Raw genomic sequence first — 18,621 nt, 5'->3', positions numbered from 1 at the left:
ACAAATAACCACAATTATTTTATTAACTAAAAAAAATAGTTGTATTAGAAGGCAGCCAAATCCTGTTTAGAGACGGACTAGATTTTTTTTTTTTTTTTTTTAAATATATTAATGTTAAAAATATTTTTTTAATATATATTTTTAAAAATATATTTTTTAAAACAATAACAGATACAAGATCAAACACCCCCACGAAGGAAAAAAAGCTGCTGCTAAGATTTTTGCTTTTAGCAACCAAAACTGAAACAGACCGTACAGAAAGAAATGTTGTGCAGCAACAACAGCACATCACCGCTTTGTTCTTTCGGGTCACCTTGGCCTGATCTTAACGACGGCTTGTTCTACAACGACGCCGTCTCCACCTCCTCCGATTCTGGTCCTCTCTTTATTTTTTTTAGCTATTAATTTCTATTTTATTTTTATTCATTCACTACTCATCTCTGCTAATCAATAATTAATTATTTAACTACAGGATTGACTCTGATACACTTCTACTCTTCCAAGCACAAGAATTCTGCTCCCTTACAAGGGTAATCAATTCTCTCTCAAGAAATCTGTTTGCTTTTGATTATTTTTTTATTGGGTTTACGTACTGATACTGAAACAGTTGGTTGCAGAGGATACACAATGGACAGGTTCACCCTCCACAAAAAACAAAGAAATGGTGAATTTTTCACATTTTTTTGGCAATGTAATGGACCATTGAGTAATTATTCGAGACGGGTTTTTGTTTTTGGCTGCAGATAACAATCGATGGTGAAGTTGTTAAAGAGCCCAAAGCAATCCTTAGGTGGGTTTGTGTTCAAAGCCAATTGTCTTTTTTTTTAAAATGTGGTTACTTTGTGCTAGCACATTTTGTTTTTGGTGTGGGAAGAGATTATGATTGTCGGGAAAAAAATGAAATTTTGTTTAGGGATGGTATGGAATTGGTCTATCATAGGCTTCCATGGAGAGAGCCCGATGCTCCGTACTTGCTTCAAGTTTTATATGAAGATGATGACATGGTAAATGTTTTACATACAGTGGGTATTGATTACTTTTGGTTATAGGTGTTTTTTGTGTGTTTATGTTTGGCTGATTTTTTTGGAACAATGCTTAAATGTTCAGATTGCTTTGAACAAGCCACCTGGTCTTCAAGTTTTACCTGGAGGGCTTTTCCAGCAACGCACTGTTTTAATGCAACTCCAGTGGAGGGCAAGCAAGGGCAGCTCTTCCCTAGCAATCCAAGGATCACATCCTGTTCCGGTTCATCGCCTGGGAAGGGGTACATCAGGTTAGCTAAACAGCGTGTGCTGGTGCTGAATAAATGACCATAACTTTATTTCTCCGCTTACGGCTGGCTAAATTTTGGAAATGTGCAAAATGATAACTGCACTCCTTCTCAAACTTCATTAATCAGTGAGGAGGAAGCACGCTAATGAGAACTACTTTACACAACTAATTTTCATTGGTATGAAAATAAGAGATGCTGAGAAGTAAAGATCTGACTTTAATTTTCTTCTGTTTATTGCAGCTTTTAGTGAATTTCATGGTTTAACTGAATAAACAATTCTTGATATAATAGCGTGACAGTTAAATGTCATGGTTGTAAACCAGAAATTGATGTTAAATGATGACTGCTTCTTGTTTTTATTTTGCACAAGTAATATCCAGCATTTTATTCTTCTTTCTACTTGACAACTTTCACTTTTGAACTCTGCTCTTTTGATTTTAATAAAGTAACTGGGAATACACCAGCTCTTCTTGTGAAGTTTTCTATGAGTTGATGATCACTTACTAATTGAGTTATAGGAATCCTACTTTGCGCAAAGACAAAGGTAGCCAAAACTAGCCTTGCTGCATATTTTGCTGATGGGACATCCCTTATTGGAGACAGCAGGTCAACAGAGTTTCATCTTGCCTTTTTCCAGCTAGAGTTGTTGCTCAATGAAAATTTTGACTTTACATTAAAAAATTTCATATTTCTTTGGGGCTGTCAGTTACAAGGTGCCTATTATTTCTGTGGCCATAGATTAACTTCCTTATCTGGTTCAGCATCTGTTCGAACAATAAGAAATTTTCTGCATGGCTAATTGAAATCTGGTTTTACCCAAATTAAGATATCACTATTAGTTTTAGTACATATGAATTGTCAATTGAAAAGAGGATGAAACTTTGGACGTAAGATTATTTCTTGTCCTGTCTAGCTTTTATGTTCTATGTTCACATATAAGAGAAAGATGCAACGAAGAAAGAAATGGACTCCCCTAGGCTAAATGCTTCCAATGCAGCAGGTTACTGTTTTTTTTTTTTTTTTTTTGTGATTTCTTTAGGTGGACATAGACGAATTGGAAGAGACTTTCAATCCTCTAAAAACATGATGAAGCTATTATTTACTGTACCTATCCAGCTGACTGGATTCAGCCAAATAACCATTTTGTCACTCTTAATCTCTGTATACAGAATTTAGAGCAACTGCATCCAATTGATTTCTTAGACGGTTCACTAGACCAGCAACTGATTGACAACTTTGAGCAATTGAAGGAACAATTGTTTTTTTTCTTTTAAACCATGCATCTTACTAGCTTTCTGTTTGTGTGAAAGTCTTTTTTAAGTATTGTTCATCACGCCTTCTTATCATAATATGTTTCGCTGATAAAACGTATTTGATTCCTTCATCTATAGCAATGCCAACATGGAGCAGAGCAAAACGAGGAAGATTTCAAAGATATACCGAGCACTGGTGAACGGGATACTGAATCAGGATAAGGTAACACCTTGGCTCAGCCACTGCCTTTTGCTTCCTTTTCTGTTTGTAGCATTTGTACACTCCAGGTTATGCTGTGATTTCTCCTCTGGTTGGCACTGATTGTTTTGTGTCAATAATGCTGAAAACTCATTTTGTATTTATAATACTGAAAACTTGAAGAATCATCTGTCAAATTTCACCACTCCCGGCAAACAACTTCACATGATAAGGATCTTGTTTGCATTGTAGATTATCATCAAACAGCCAATTGGAACAATGCGTTACCCTGGAGTGGCCAAAGGGCTGTATGTTGCTTCACCCTCAGGTTCATCAAATTTTTTCCTTATTAAATTTTCTCTGATTTGTTTTCCCTCTGAAGTATTTCTAGTTACTATACAAAATTCAAAAGTATATAGAAATTGTATAGATATGTTTTCAAGTCTCAGTAATTTTCACCATGTTTCTGTGATTGTAATTCCACTCTTTGTAGTGAAAATCATCCTTTTATATTTCAAATGTATTTCTGCTCCTGTTTATGTCTTGCTATTGGTCAAGCCAGGTAAACCAGCTTTGAGCAAAGTTGAAGTCCTGGAAAGAGATTCACAACTAAACCAAACATTAGTCCAGGTACCTGTATGCTTCACTTTGTACATTTTGAATTAATCTTAATGCACATATGTAGTAACTTTCCGTGATTCAACACCTGAAGAAATTTAGGGAAGGCACTCTTTGTAATAAACTGCATATGGAACATCATTTAACTTTGCTGAACTTTAAGTACTTGTTAATATGTTTTAACAGGTCGAGATTGAATCAGGACGGCCACACCAAATTCGCATTCATCTTTCTTTCATAGGGCATCCTTTGCTGGGTAAACCTTAGCATTGATATTTTTTTTTACTGTGTTTTAGAAGGAAGTCTACATCCTTGTCAAGATTCATGAGGCAATAAATATGGGAATGAAAGCCCTTTTTCTCTTCAGAGTGTTTATTATGGTTTAGTGTTGCTAATTTGATATGTACAGAAGTTAAAGGAGCTAATGTTTAAGCTATCTAATTGCACAAGTTTGACCATGCTTTTGTAAATTATCAGGTGATCCTCTTTATGATGTTGGAGGGCAACCAATGTGCTTTGATTCTGAACATGAGGATGAGAGTTTTGCTGAAGACGGGTACAAATGTATTTCTGTTTATGTAGATGTAGACGGTTTGGTTCTTTCATCACATTATCTTTTTTCCTCCACATTGACACTAGTCTTAGTAGTGATATTTTTGACAGAGGAAAAGGAAGTTGTCTGATAATCAGCAGCAGATTTCAGCCCTTCAGAAAGCTAATATTTGCTAAGATATGGGAGTTTTCTTTTGAACATAGGACATAATGCTTTGAAGGGGGATTGGACACTGCTCACCTAGGTTAATTGGTCTTTGACCGCTTTTGTTGAGTTTGATCTTCAACATAAGAGATCTCTCCTCCTTACCTTGAGAACAAAGTGTACCTTCATATTAAATCCAGCCTCAATCACGTTTGCATTGATTTATCCAAATCCTTCTCTATTATTAGATCTTTGATGGAATTAACAAGTCTTAACGTGTGTCATATGCCACAGTTACCAAAAAGAGACATTCCTCGAGATGAATCTTATCTTGAGTGACAAGAGGAAAGAATATGAGGAGCAAAGAAACATCTATTATGTGCCTAACAGAAGCAAAAGGACTTGATAAATTTCTCCTATATGTAACAAGTTCTCATTAGCTAGAAATATCTCCTGCAGCAGCTTCTCTGTGCTATCATTTTGATCGTGTTTGCTATTTTGTTTGGTCGTTTTGTTTTTGAGCTCAGTCATTCAGAAATCATGTGTTATCCTCTTATCAAATCCAGAATCCCACGAATTTGATTTTACTTCTTGTAGAGGATATGAGAGGCCAGCAAAACCTGTTCCAGGAGATTGTGGCTACTACTTGCATGCACATCAATTGGTTCTCTCGCACCCAACCAAAAATGAGGTTGGGATTCAATGAACTGTAAAACCCTTTCCAGAGGATATAATCTTGGTATAGGCCGTTGTTGATGATAATTTTAATGAGATGCACTCAAAAAACAAGAAAAATGTTGATATTTTTTATTCTGGTGATTTTGTGCTCCACGACTTTATGGTCTGTTATAAAAAATTTCTCACCATCTTTTTAGCGAAGTAATATTCTGCTGCAATTTTTAAGATGTAAAAAGCTTTCTTCACACTTTCCTCACAGTTTTTTTTTTTGTTGGTAGCAGGTAATAAAAATTACAGCACCTCTCCCATCCATCTTACGTACACAAGCAGAAACCGAAGAACTGATGTGAAATAGTTCTGCTGAGAGCATTGCAATCAACTGGCTGGCAAAACATGAAGGTTGTATGGGTGACTAATTTAATGGCTACCTCTTTCCTGCTGCGGTTCGAGCAAAGGTTGAAACGCACAATAGAGAATCCATTTTGAATCACTGACCTGCCATCTTCGTTGTTAAACGTTTCTTTTCTTTGCACGAGTTGAACGTTTTCCACAAATATTGGACCTTTCAAGTCATAAATCCCATTGGTTGAGCCGCCGTCCAGAGTCAGGGAGCAGGAATGTTCACGTGAGCAATTTCCATTGCATGAAACTTTATTTCTAGTAGCAGAGGCATATTGCTAGAACTTTCTTCGACGGATTCTAATTGGACGAAGACTTGATGGCATATTTTCTGAACCTAGACTGAAGTCTGAACAAATTCCTTATTTACAGGATGGCATTTGATGGTTGAATCTTGCGTCAAGCCACTTGGGCTACTCAAAAGGTTTTCCAGGCAATGAAAATCTCTCAACCCGTGAAGCCATTTTGCATTCAATTACAAGATACCTCAGATGCGTCTTTGAACCCAGCTTCCCCTGCTTGATATCAATATCTTCTCAGCTTGATATCATTATAAGTTTACTGTCGCCTCCCAAGCTTTTTAGCTCATCAAGTTAAATCAGCTGGAAATAGTTTAGCTTTTATTGCCAGTTATATTAATATCGTTGATTTTTTTTTTCTTCTTTTATGGTCTTGCAACGAAGAGTGGGGGCGGGTTTACCATGCATGCTGGTTTCAAGCTTTTAAGGTCATAAAAAGAAGATATGACCTACGGTCTCTGGGATGGGTTTACGAAAGAGGGGTGGGCATTGATGCTGCCCTTTCCAACAACAGATTATTTTTGTATTTTCCATCAGATACAACAAATAGCTGAAATATTACAGCCACCTAAAATAACTTTTACCAAAAAGACGGAATTAAGAAACCGCCTCCTGCCCTATCATTCCACTGAAAAATACAACTATGGTACAAAGTACGGCAAAGGAAGAATTTGCCACTGAGGGCGTCCTAAAGATGCCCTCTCAACACTCCTACTACCTGCCTAAGTCGCCCTTGCCTCTCCGAGATTCTTCTTCTCTAAAGACGGTTCCATTTTGCCCCCCATACTGATCAGCTTTGGCATAGTGCCTTTTAATGGCTACCACAGGATCAGAAACACCCGTGCATGGACCCCCAACAAGAATCCCCCCCTTTTCTACAACATTCATCCCTACCATCCCCCTCGCTTGCTGTCCATTCAGTCTCGGCATCTCCACAAATATATCCTCCCGCTGCTTCATATCCACTCCATCATTGTCATGGTTCCTGTACAATTGATAATCCACCACTCCATTAGTCCCACTTACTTCCCTTGAAGGAAAAACAGACGTGCCACTCTGATTACACTCGTTACTCTTGACAACAGATTGCAATCTCTGCTGTGGCATTTTGGATGATGGCACGGTATAATTGCTAAATGCAGCAGGATACTTCGCCAGTAAAGCAGCAGAATCAGGCAACCCTGTCTGTGTTCTGTTCTCATCCCAGAATCTATGGCTCATGGGAAAATTCTCAGGGCCAAGCTGATTATTACGATCACACTTCAAGAAAGCCACGTTACCCTCTGTAGGGTGGTGACCAGTTAATTTAAAAGTTGCTGACTTACCTGCTGGCTTAAGATGCGGGGCCTCTTTTTCACCATTCTCATGGGCATTAGAATTCTGCTTTTGCAAGGGGTTACTAAGTATTTTACCAAACAGTTTAACATCACCATTCCTACATGGTTTTTCCATATCTGAAAACCTCCGTGAATGATCTCTTGGACGATCACTTCCATGTTCAAAACATTGAGACAGGAATGGTAGCTCAGACACTGAATGCTGAGATTTTGAGCCGCTACACTTTTGAAGATAGCAATCCTCAGCTTCAAACTGACTGGTGACATTCTTTTCGGGGGTGACATTCTTTTCCGCGTTTGGAAAGCTTCGAGCTTCAGAAAGTGGTCTGACATAAATATCCCCATTCATCTCTTTCTTTGTTGGTATTTGCAGCGGATAACCCCTGAGAATCTGGGAGGAATTGTTCTGGCTTGTCAGAGGATGGCCAGACAGATGCTGGAAGTAGCCCTCTCTACAAAAAGATGATTTACCCTGCTTATCTCTACACTCCTGAAGTTGTTCATTCTTTTTCTCATATTGGATGACCACAGAATCTTGTACTACAGAATTTGTTATAGAAAGATCATTCTCGTGTGGCAATGAGATGACAGGAGGCTTTCCCACAGATTCCAACTGCACAGAGACTTGATAAATATTTTCTGAACCGCAACTGATATCTGAACAAGAATCCATATTTACACGATGGTGTGAGGCATTGCTGGTTGAATCTTGCATCAAACCACTTGGGCTACACAAACGTTTTTCAGGCAACAGAATTTCTTGTCCAGTAACATCATTAGAGACCTCAGCTACAGCTTTCAACTCAACTGCAGTGTTTACATTGGATGTGCTGGCATCAAATGTGCCTACAACAGGCCCTGCTTCAGCAACAGAAACAGTCTTGTCAGCCACTTGATCTCTTTCAGATTCTGCATTAGTCGACACAATCAAAACTTTCTGGGCCTGCAGAGACTCCAACTGATTAACAGAATTCATGACTTTGTTGTCAACAACAAAAGCTAGATCAGCCCTCTGCCCTGCCTCCGCTGGATCAGAAACCATTTTATCCACAATCTTGGAATCATTCTGATCTAATATCCCAGATGCATTATTGTCTTCAGTTCCATCCGGGTCAGAATGCAACCTTATCCTCTCCTCTGCATCAGATTCATTATGCTCTGTATTCATGACAGACGGCGGCATGTCCTCATCAACCTTAGAGTCTAGTTTATCACTGGAAATAGCAGATCCAGTCTCTATAGCACAGGCATCTTCTGTGTCACTCCCACCTCCATTTCCAACATCGCTAACTGGTGTTCCAAAATTTCTATGTCCAGGATGCATCAAATCCAGTCCAAGGCACTTCCTGGCCTTGCTAAAAAACACCTTGCACTGGTCCCTAGTTCTTGTCCTGACAAAATGGGAGATCATTGCAAAATCCTTTCCATAGGATGATACAGCTTGTATAAACATGGACTTCTCCTCATCTGTCCAATCAGTAGGATCCATCTCCTCGCAACTCTCATCTGAACAGGTCTCTTCATCAAAATTCCGCGTAACATCAGATGTCAAAGGTGGCTTTGCAACAGAATCCAGCTTTTGGCACTTCCGCTCTCGATAGCCCTCTACAAGATCAACAGAGGTAGTGATACAAGAACTCATGGCCTCAGAGGACATTGAACCACAGATACCTGCTAAAACATCAGCAGCAACAGTCTCTCTTTCACTCCCAAGAACATCCAAAATACTTGATCCTTCTAAAATACCATCATCACAACCTTCTGTTATTTTAGAATTACGGTAGCCACTCGAAAAGATTCTACTAGAGCACAATTGCCGACTGTTCATAGCATGGTCAGCACCAGCTGCCATCACAGCACCAAAAATATTAAGCGACGCAGCATTCAATTCACGATTCCATTTTGTACTTGATGCAACCAAGTAGTTAGTAGAAGATTTAGTTCGTGCACTCTTCTTGGTTTTTTCAAAACAATCAGATTTGTGGTTTTTGTAATAGAATTCAACACAGTCTGCAGTTGACTTGTGATCAAGAAAAGAAGCAATTTTTCTGAAATCCTTCCCAAAAGTCGCGAGCTTATGCATGAAAATTTCTTTTTCATCTGAAGTCCAGGGATTGATCATAGCTCTTTCCTTCTCAACAGCACAAGGATCTTCAACCAGTCCATTACTGGAGATAAACCGTGATGCTATCTTCTCTTTCTTGTCCAAAATTAATGCTGGCATTTTCAAAGCATTCCTGTAAAGCTTGACCTGAGAATCTGCAAACAGCTTGCTTGTGAAGTTAAGTATCTCTGTTGTAGGGACCGGGTTCAAATTTCCAGCTGCAGAGATTGAAAAAAATATATAATTCAACCAGATAAACCTTGGTATTTAAGACCACCATTAAGAATCATTTTTATTGTATTTTGACCTCACAATACATTAAGCAAGCAAGTAAAATCCTCGGTTTTAAAAATCAACTGGCTCTTTCTCTGAAATATTGAGTTGGAACCAAATCCAAGGCCACAACAGAAGTAATATGTTTGGCTTATATCACTGTAACCTAACTTTATATAGCATGAGACGAATGACCAACATCTCTCTTGACCAAAATAACCAAAACTCTCCACAGTTACTCTCAACAGTTACTTTATAAGCTACCAAATCCATAAGAAATTTAGGCAATCCCCCTTTTCGATAAGAGAGATAGAGCCAGTATCCATTTTGACATACAATGTACAGGTTATATACGCACGCCATAAAGACCTGACTTCCAACACAGTTATTCCAGCAATGGACATCAAAATCTAAAAAATCTAATCCAGTCTATAAGATTACACCTACAGTGCTCATGCAAGAAGAAAGCTATCTAAATATATAAAGCTTCCAATATCCAAGTCCACTTGACATGAAGTAAGAACAGGCAAACTCACATTTACACATCATTTCTAGCAAACAAACCTCTAATAGGGCATCTGAACTTTGTGGCACAACAGGAAAGTCAACAGCAAAAGTACAGAGAGTTCTCACATGATGGATCTCCTAGCCTCGGTAGACAATAGATATAAGGAACAATAACACATGTTTTCCAAAATTCATTACATGGTACAGGAACACAGCAATATTATGAACTAGAAACCATGTGATCTCTCACTTTATCACATGGAAAGCTAAAAGTCCCCATGCATATCTGTTAGCTCAGCATTTTCTACCCATATGGAACAAAACTTGCATGGTATCTGATGGCAGTTCTGAATGATAAAAAAAACAAGGCACCTGTTTTACCAATTTACCGATGCGATAACAAGCTTAGCCAGAAAACGACAGCCATTTATAAGGAAAAGGTCAAGTGATCTTAGTAGCCTTACCAGGAGAAAAGAATCGAGCACGAATGGAAGAACGATGCTTTTGAAACCCACTTTGAGTTGTCCGCAAGCTTTGTTCGCATTTCTTATGAGACTTCGCACGATGTTTCCTTATAGAAAGCAATCGCATATCTTCCTTCCACAGATGATGAAAGGCTTTAAACTTCAGGGTTACAGCTCTCTCCTTAAATCTTAATAGCCGCTTCCTCATAGCAAAATTTCCTACAACTAAGGCATCACTCTGCCAAGAGGATCCATTGATAACACCTGAAAAATCAAACCTACACTGCTCACTAGGCAGTAGTTTATTAAATACTTCAGATGCCCTACTCGCAGATTCTTTATTGGAGGCCAGTATTAGATTACATAAATTATCTTCTCCATATGTGTCTGAAATCACATCACCAGAAGGTAAATCCTCCTTGCAAGTAAATATGCCAGTCACTTCCTCATCAGCACAAGGAACTACGCCTCTCAAGTTCATCCTTGCAGGCTGAATAGCATCAAAATCATCTTTCACAGTGACAGCCGATGAATCTGCCCTTGCCAAAAATACTGGTTCAACAAGCTTAGATGTAGCAGTTCCGGGACTATCAATATCATCATCCTTAACATCAGCACGAGCTTCTTCCAACTCACCATTGCAAAAAGAAACCTTCTCCACAATTTCATCCCCACATGATGCAACTTGCAAGGGAGAAGGTCGTGGGACACTGTTAGAGGCAACCCCCTGTGCATTGCAAGGTTTAGCATCACTATCAAATGGACGAGGACTGGATGCTGCCGGACAAGGACATCTGTTTCCAGATTCAAATCTCATGGACTTTAGTTCACTTTCAAGAGAATCAATTTCAGATTCTGTCAATTCCAGTGACTTTGAAATGTCACCTTTCCATACAAGCAGCTTGTTCATTGCAGTAGACCTCACAAAACTAGAGTCCACAGAACTTGGATCATCAGACTGAAGCAGTTCAGCTAGTGAAGAACCCAGGTTAGCTACAGAACTAACATCCATCTTCTCTAAATTAAAACACAATCCCTCAAATTGACTTTGAGAACCAACACTAGGTGAACCACATGAGTTACTAACAACGTTATCAGCAAATGTTGATTTCACAAATGTTTTCTCCTCTAAACCTGGGACACAGAGGCAATAACTTAGAACATTTACAAGGGAAAAAAAGAGAGGAGAAAAGGAGAGCTTGTAGAAAAATAAGATATAATTACTTTTGACAAAAAGGAACAGTACTAGCATGGCAGTATCAAACATTGTTCTCTTTTTTAAAAAAAAAAAAAAAAAAAAGTAGTATTTTGGAGTACACTATGGCAAACTTTCCACTAGTGGAAGGTCATGTAAATTGCCTCCTGGAGAAATTGGCAACATTGCAATTCACCATTCTAAACAGACATATTCAGTGATGCTCCCAGTACTAGGTGTCAACTAGTCAACTAAATAATAGCAAAAACCATGAAGAAAATCAATTGCATGATACCTAATATATCATTTAAGTTTAAAAACCACGTGACTGTTGTTAGATTTTCCATGTAAAAAACTCAGAATGTATATACCTATACACAACAGCTTAACAGAAAATTTTCAAAGAAACAAACAATTACCTGGCGAGGAACTACAAGCAACAGAGGAGGGCGTTGCAGGAGATGCACAGTCTGAAAAGCCCATTACTCCGTGGCTCTTTTCAGCCAAGTTTGAAGTTTGATAATGAATGGACTCTACATTATTAGCAGAAACAACAACTGCATCTTTGTTGTCACTTGTTTCTGGGCCTTCAACTCTCTTCTTCTCATACTTTGCCAGCCCCTCACCCCATCCAAGGCGTGCCTTCTTCCTAGAAGAAATCTCTTCAGATGGTGCTGCAGAAGTAACACAAGCAGCAACATCCCCGGAAAGGGAATGGACTGGAGTGGCATTCTTCAGTTGCAACTCAGTCTTTCCTTCATTAGAATCTGCACCACCAAGGCTCTTCGAGCTACTTGAATGACTTAAACCAGACCCCCGGGAAGACAAGCTTCCAGAACGGGTCCATTTAAGAGGCTTCCAATCTAGTGAGTTCTCTCTATCACCTCTATGGCCTGAGCCCAACCCACTGACACCACCCGTCTTATTATTATCTTGTTGGTCTTTCAATTGAAGCTGATCCCATGAGTTAACAAAATCAGAATGAGCGGGTTGAGATGGGGGAAACATTAGCATTTCATCAACTGACATATGATCATTACTCACATCATGCTGCCTCACAGGCATGTTAGAAGACCCATTACTCATTTCCCATGAATGACCACCTCTCCAATCCCTCTGGCTGAAATAACCCCTATTGTTCCGGACATATCTTCCATCTCCACGCAAAAATGGCCGGCAATTCTCATCTTCCAGCATCTTATCACTGGACCTATATGGTGCGTAAACGTGACCAGATTCTTCAGCAAGCATATGCCAACCACCCTGCTTACCATGACCTTCGCAAGGCATTCAAAAGAAAAATAAGGGAAAACACATAATTAACACAGGCACGGAATATATTTTCACCTCGAAGAAAAAGGGAATAAAAGAACCTTGCAAAGAAAACAAATACCCCAGACCAAAAAAGTTCCGATCTAATAAAAAAATAATGAAGATGAACCTAACAAATTCTAATAACAAAAAAAAACAACCAAATCAGATCTGTACCATGAGAAGTAAAATAAGAACAATAAAAAAAATTTGAACACTAAACAGTCAATCCCCTCGAGAGTCACTAATTTTTTCACTATAAAAAGAAAAGAAACACCTAAAATCAAAGCAATGGCCTATTGCCCGAAAATGCATGGAAACCCTAGATTAAATCTCTTCTAAAAAATCAACTGCGGACTGCCGCGTACAATTAAAATATAAAAACAAAAGTAGAGAAATTGCAGGAAACAAGGAAAACGCACCAGGAGGCCTGCGAAAGTCGTGGGGACCCCAACGATTGAAATCACGGGAGGATCCATAATGACTCGAGGAAGAATAAGAAAATTCCTTCCATCGTGGCGTAGACCCGCCACCAAAAGAAGAAGACGTCGTCTCGGACCTCTCGTGCTTCCTCTCCTTAAAGAAGTCCTTCCGATCCCACGGCAATGGCTCTGGCGGCATCAATACTAACAAAACAAAAACCCTAACCCTAATCTAATCCACCTATCTCACATGCGCCGCCAATTCTTTCCCCCTGCGGCACACCAAACATAAAACCTCAGAAAACCAGATCGAATAAGCTGCAGTACAGGCAGCCACGAGAAACGGCACCGAGTAGAATCCAAAGACAGCAGAATATTGTTATTATTTGTAATTGTATTTGGTATTGATGTGTGCAAATTCAAAAAAAAACAAATCCAGGGAGTTAGTGACTAATGAATCGATTAAAACCGGATAAATCAATGGAAACATTAAAAAAGATTGATCGAACCTGAGAGGCGAGGAGAGGAATTGATTGGCAGTTGGTGGAGATTAGGGTTTTGGATCGGTGAGGATAATAGAGTGTGGTGATGCCATGGAGTTTTTGGATTCTAATAACTTTTCCGTTGTTGTTTGGTTGCAGAGAAAACAAGAGAGAAAATCTGTGGAAGGAAAGATGAGAGGAGAAGAAACTTTTTCTTTCTTTCGTTTCTTGGAGACGATAAGGGACAAAGTGAGAGTTGAGAGAGAAAGAAAGAAGAGAGAGAGACATCTGTACTCAACGGCCCTATTAAATCATATTTCATTCTTCTATCGAGTCCGCTGTTAAAATAAATATAAATTTATAAGATATTTTAGGACTTAGTTTGTTTTTCAATAAATCTTTTTTCCTGTTTCATGGATTGTGATATTTTTTAGTTGGGTTTTTGTAATTAAATAATTTCTTCAAGGCATTTTTATCAAGGATAACTTATTTTTATAAAATCTCAAAAACCAACCCTTTGAATTAATTTGATGCGGTAAAACACTGGTTCGTAAAAATAAAAATTAAATAAATAAATTTCTTTGGTTATCTGGCAATTAAAAGGTTTTGTAGTGTATCTGAAAATTAAAAAAAAAAAAAAACAAAAACAAAATCTAAATAGACTTAGAAAAAAGGTTAAATATTTTTAGGTATGTTTGAAAACCGTATTCTCTAAAATATTAAAAATTCAAATTTTTTAATTAAAAATTAAATTTTTTTTATTTTTATGTTTTTTTATTGTTTTAATATGTTGGTCTTAAAAATAATTTTTAAAAAATTAAAAAAATATATTATTTTAATATATTTTAATATCAAGAATTATTTTAAAAAAATAAACCTGATGCATATAACATTGTAGGTGTTGCTGGTTGTCAAATTCTCCTTATTTGTTTTTTTGTTTCTTCTTTTTCTAAGTGGATGGAGTATGATTATTGCTGGATGTATTCACGGACGAGTACAGTGCATGCATGCTTATATTTTTATGATAGTGCTGAGGTGGATGAGAGAGATCAACGTACATTGAAATATAAATAATTTATCTCCGAAATAAATCTCTTTGCGATGGAGTTTTCCACGGATTATTCATGTTCACAAAATCGTCGCCGGGGTTGTGTTGCAAGTCGGATTAACTTTGTTTGATGTAAAAAAAATGGTCGAAACATCGCTAATATGTTTTACAATACAAAATAATTATAAATCTAAAATACAGTGTGTATTGAGAATTTTTTTAATACTAATATAGTGATATATTGAATGATATTTTTTTTCAAATATAAAAATTGTGACACACTAAATCCATTTGTATTGTGATATTGACATGTTAAATTTACAACTTGTGTTTTAAGACTTTGATAGCTTTACAAAAAAAATCATTATAAATCATGGATGTCAATTCTTAATCGATCAATATTAAAATATAGAATTAAAAAAAAAATCGTAGTGAAAACTATATGAGTCAGCTTAGATTAATCTGTTGAGCTTATAATCTATATCAAATTTAAAAAACCTCATGGAAAAGTAAATAAAAAAAACTATCAAACCAATCTAATACCAAGTGATGGGATAAAAAAATAAATTAAAAAATAAAAAAACAATCAAAGTCAATATGAGTTAGTCAGATAAACTCACAACTTGGTCATAAAACTGTAATAACTTTAAAAAAATACACGAAGATCTATTTTCAATAAATCCAATACCAAAGGGATTATATAAAGATCAAAACAAAAATCAAATTAAAAAAACAACTACAATGTTTAGTTCTCAGACAATTTAATATAAAATGATAAAATAAAAAACATGCAAAAAAAAAATTGAGTTGTTTGAGAGTGAAATTCAAAAATATTATATTCAATTAAAATTTGACAAAAAAAACTATTCGAGTCAACTCATTAAATTCTCAACATAGATCATGACCGAGATGAAAAACAAATACAAAAAACTACAAAGCCCGATCAAAAAGACACATTCAACTAAAAAAGGACCAAAAAATAAACATAATCAATCTGAACTGACTTATCAATCTCGTAACTCGGGATAAGAGATCAGGACGATCCTAAAAAAAATAAACCGAAATAAATTATAAAGCACAACTTCAAATTAACTTAATATTAAAGGATAGAATCATAAAAAAACAACTAGAAAATGACCAAAATACAACTCAAATTAATCCGGATTAATCTATTAAACTCGCAATACAAGTCACGTGATCATGGTAAGCTCATATAGGAGAATAAAAAAAATAAAAAGTATTATTTTTAATGGATCAATATTAAAAGCTAAAATTTAAAAAAAAAACAATGAAATTGTATATAATCCAATAAAAAGAAAAATATAAAGCATAAATTCAAAAATAATTTAATATTAAATAATAAATTTTAAAGAATCGATATGTTAAAAAGTTAAATTTAAAAAATCACTATTTCAATAAAACCATGGTAATATAGCCACATTGTTTTGTTATAAATATTATTTTGTTAATAATCTCATATATGAATAGCATGAACTAGTATATCTAAATAAAGATAATAAAAATGGCAACAGAGGGAAAATGAACTCACCGAGTGGTTTTAAAAATATTATTGAGTAGCGTATCTTTGTTTTATTTATTTACAAGCTTTGTTTTGTTTTATTTTATTCCGTCAATCAAAGCTTTTGCTTTTCAACTTGGCCCCGCAATGTTTTCCTTGACTTTGTTTACGTAAATGCCCTTGATCTAGGCAGGTATTCACGGGAGATGAAGTGAAATTCACGCGTTGGAACGGAGGTTTTCTTGCGATGACGAGTTTATCCTTCGAGGTGCCGAGAATTGCAAGATATACGTGGCGGGTTCTGGAGGGCTGGTTTTGGGTCTTGAGTTGCTTGATTTGGTAACGGAAATCTTGAAATAAATTTTATCATACACACACGCGCGCGTATAATTGAGACATATAAATAAATAATAGCCGGCACAATATAAATACCTGTAACTTGATCAATATAATAAGAATATTTAAATTTATTTATTTTACAGGCAATGTGTAAAATATAAATATAAAAAATCGAGTAGTGGCAATGTAGCCAGACAGCCAAAAATAAATAAATAAATGAAATTACAACAATTTGCTCAAGTTCATAATTCTCTTCAAATGCAAGCAAGCGACTTATGGCTCGAAATCATGAACCATGCCTGCCCGCGGCGTTTGTATAACGGGTGAACCCGCGTCAGCATAAGTGTCTGTTTGGCACTGGGGTTCAACCTGTGTTTTGAAAAAAATTCATTTTTTTTTTTTGCTAAAATTAAGTGCGGTTTGTATTTTTTAGATTGTTTTGATGTGCTGATATCAAAAATGATTTTTAAAAAATAAAAAAAATATTATTGACATGCTTTTCGACGTGAAAATCTATTTGAAAAGTAACAGTTACCACACTTCCAAATATCTTCTAAATTTTTTGACGTCGTGGGAGCGTCGCGGCTAAAATAATGAAATTACTAAATTAGTGCCAATCATGCCAAAACCTGCATGCCAACCGAGTGGCTGACATCGACACTTGCGACACCACAACGTGGCTCCATCTACGCTGTGGATGGAATGGTACAGCGTGTAATGGCTATTCATTACTGTCAGAAGCCCATGGACCAGCCATGGCATGGACCATATTGATTACAAACGGCAAGTCCTAGCAGCTGGAAAAAAAAAAAAAAACTAAACAAAGAGGTCGTTTTAGGTGTCGGTTCATAAAGCAAGTCTACATGTGGCGTCATGATGACAGAACCCTTATGGTTTTTTTAGAAGTTTTTTTTTTAATTAATTATTTTTATTTTTCTTAGTTCTAAATTTTTATTTTTCATGTTTCTAAATTATTTTTATATAGTGATGTTAAAAATAAAAAATATTATATTAATATATTTTTAAATAAAAAATACTTTAAAAAATAACTATTAATACATTTATAAAACATCTCCAGAAATATAAGATAATTATTTATACAACCATGGTTAAGACTTCTATACAAGAGTATTTGATTATATGATGATATTTATTTTTTAATGTAACTTTTATATAAATATATATATATATATATTTTTTATTTTTTAAAAAATTATTATTAATATCGTTACATTAAGATAATAATAAAATTATTATTATTATTATTATTTTCTAAAACATAGATGGAATCATCAGCGCCATCATCTCCGCGCATGAAAACCTCCAATCCATGTCCCTGCAAGGTCTATCTGGGGGGTATCATGGAAAAAAAAAGGAAATCTAAAGAATATTATTTATAGAAAATATTAAAATAAATAATTATAAAAATCATCTTATATTCTAATCTGATTTTCATTTTCTCTCAATATTTTTTAAAATTATATTTTATTTTGTAGTTTACACTTTCAATATGCATTTTGTTTGATTTTTTTATTTGATTTAAGATGTAAATTGTAGTTTATAAAAATAAAATAAAATTCAAATCAAATCAAAAACCAAAAGAGGATTTTTGTAATTATTCCTATTAAAAATGTAAAAAATATTAATAAAAACTATTTCCGAACAGTGATACTAAAATCACACACGGCATGGAAAAGAAAACAAACTCTTTCAACCCTACAGAGCAATCCTGAATTTGCTGGATCTCTATGCCCTGCATCAGTAATTTTTAAAAACCAGTCGTTAAAGGCATTTCAGTAAATAAGTGAGATGACATAAATGTGTTTGGTATTGTGGTAATTGTTGTGGTTGTGGTTTGAAAAAAATTATTTCATAAAAAGTACTTTTAGTTGAGGGTGCTTTGAAAAAATAGGTGTTTGGTTAAAACTGTGATTGAAATTGAGGTTGAAGAAAAAATAGTTTAATGTATTTGGTTAAAAAAATATTTTTCAAATTAAGGTTATAAAATAATTAAAAATATATATTAATATTAATGATTTTTAATTTAAATATTGTAGATTTAACTACTGTTATTACATCATGAAATAAATAACATTGATATTAAATATTTTTTATTATTCTATTAAACTATGTGCAATGTCATCACATACAAAATCTATCTAACAATGAACTATATTTTTCATGGTTTCTTAAGCGCGCAACAG

At 35.7% G+C, this 18,621-nt stretch overlaps 2 protein-coding genes across 12 annotated transcripts; one reads left to right on the top strand and one right to left on the bottom strand.

Annotated features, from left to right (window-relative positions):
* The first annotated feature begins 180 nt into the window (after positions 1-180).
* LOC118052441 (RNA pseudouridine synthase 5) lies at positions 181-9,082 on the top strand. Of its 9 annotated transcripts, XR_004688180.2 has the most exons (15): positions 181-376; positions 473-530; positions 608-635; positions 744-790; positions 914-1,004; positions 1,108-1,273; positions 1,792-1,879; positions 2,665-2,749; positions 2,978-3,053; positions 3,288-3,355; positions 3,530-3,599; positions 3,821-3,899; positions 4,638-4,731; positions 4,997-5,343; positions 5,490-9,082. XR_004688180.2 is itself a non-coding variant. In XM_035063426.2 (14 exons), exons 1-14 carry the CDS (start codon positions 265-267, stop codon positions 5,066-5,068), a joined length of 1,131 nt encoding a protein of 376 aa, XP_034919317.1. In that variant the 5' UTR covers positions 181-264; the 3' UTR covers positions 5,069-9,082. The 9 variants fall into 9 exon arrangements, 7 of the variants coding, with proteins under 7 accessions (XP_034919317.1, XP_034919316.1, XP_034919318.1 ...); XR_004688181.2 differs by lacking the exon at positions 5,490-9,082 and having other exon boundaries at positions 4,007-4,731; positions 5,000-5,055; XM_035063426.2 differs by having other exon boundaries at positions 5,000-9,082.
* LOC118052428 (uncharacterized) lies at positions 5,955-13,810 on the bottom strand. 3 transcript variants are annotated; one of them, XM_035063412.2, is made up of 6 exons: positions 13,539-13,810; positions 13,030-13,301; positions 12,341-12,573; positions 11,716-12,250; positions 10,102-11,235; positions 5,955-9,075 (listed from the first exon to the last, which is right to left on the bottom strand). In XM_035063412.2, the coding sequence occupies exons 2-6, from the start codon at positions 13,226-13,228 to the stop codon at positions 6,131-6,133; spliced, it is 5,046 nt and encodes a 1,681-aa protein (XP_034919303.1). In that variant the 5' UTR covers positions 13,229-13,301; positions 13,539-13,810; the 3' UTR covers positions 5,955-6,130. The 3 variants fall into 3 exon arrangements, with proteins under 3 accessions (XP_034919303.1, XP_073267018.1, XP_034919302.1); XM_073410917.1 differs by having other exon boundaries at positions 11,716-12,573; positions 13,030-13,347; XM_035063411.2 differs by having other exon boundaries at positions 11,716-12,573.
* Between the last annotated feature and the right edge of the window lie 4,811 nt (positions 13,811-18,621).

This window comes from Populus alba, chromosome 8 (assembly GCF_005239225.2).
Source record: "Populus alba chromosome 8, ASM523922v2, whole genome shotgun sequence".
Taxonomy (NCBI): Eukaryota; Viridiplantae; Streptophyta; class Magnoliopsida; order Malpighiales; family Salicaceae; genus Populus; species Populus alba.
The sequence above is the reverse complement of the archived record's forward strand: the minus strand, read 5'-3'. Positions and strand labels throughout refer to the sequence as shown.

What these genes read in the sequence shown, in the direction of transcription:
- LOC118052441 (XM_035063425.2), top strand. Translation starts at nt 265, where the DNA reads ATGTTGTGCAGCAACAACAGCACATCACCGCTTTGTTCTTTCGGGTCA. An exon ending in TCCCTTATTGGAGACAGCAG is followed by an intron (nt 1,880 to 2,664) that starts GTCAACAGAGTT and finishes CTTCATCTATAG; the next exon opens with CAATGCCAACATGGAGCAGA. An exon ending in GAGAGTTTTGCTGAAGACGG is followed by an intron (nt 3,900 to 4,637) that starts GTACAAATGTAT and finishes TACTTCTTGTAG; the next exon opens with AGGATATGAGAGGCCAGCAA.
- LOC118052428 (XM_073410917.1), bottom strand. Translation starts at nt 13,228, where the DNA reads ATGCCGCCAGAGCCATTGCCGTGGGATCGGAAGGACTTCTTTAAGGAG. An exon ending in CGACTTTCGCAGGCCTCCTG is followed by an intron (nt 12,574 to 13,029) that starts GTGCGTTTTCCT and finishes TGCCTTGCGAAG; the next exon opens with GTCATGGTAAGCAGGGTGGT. An exon ending in TGCTTGTAGTTCCTCGCCAG is followed by an intron (nt 11,236 to 11,715) that starts GTAATTGTTTGT and finishes TCTGTGTCCCAG; the next exon opens with GTTTAGAGGAGAAAACATTT.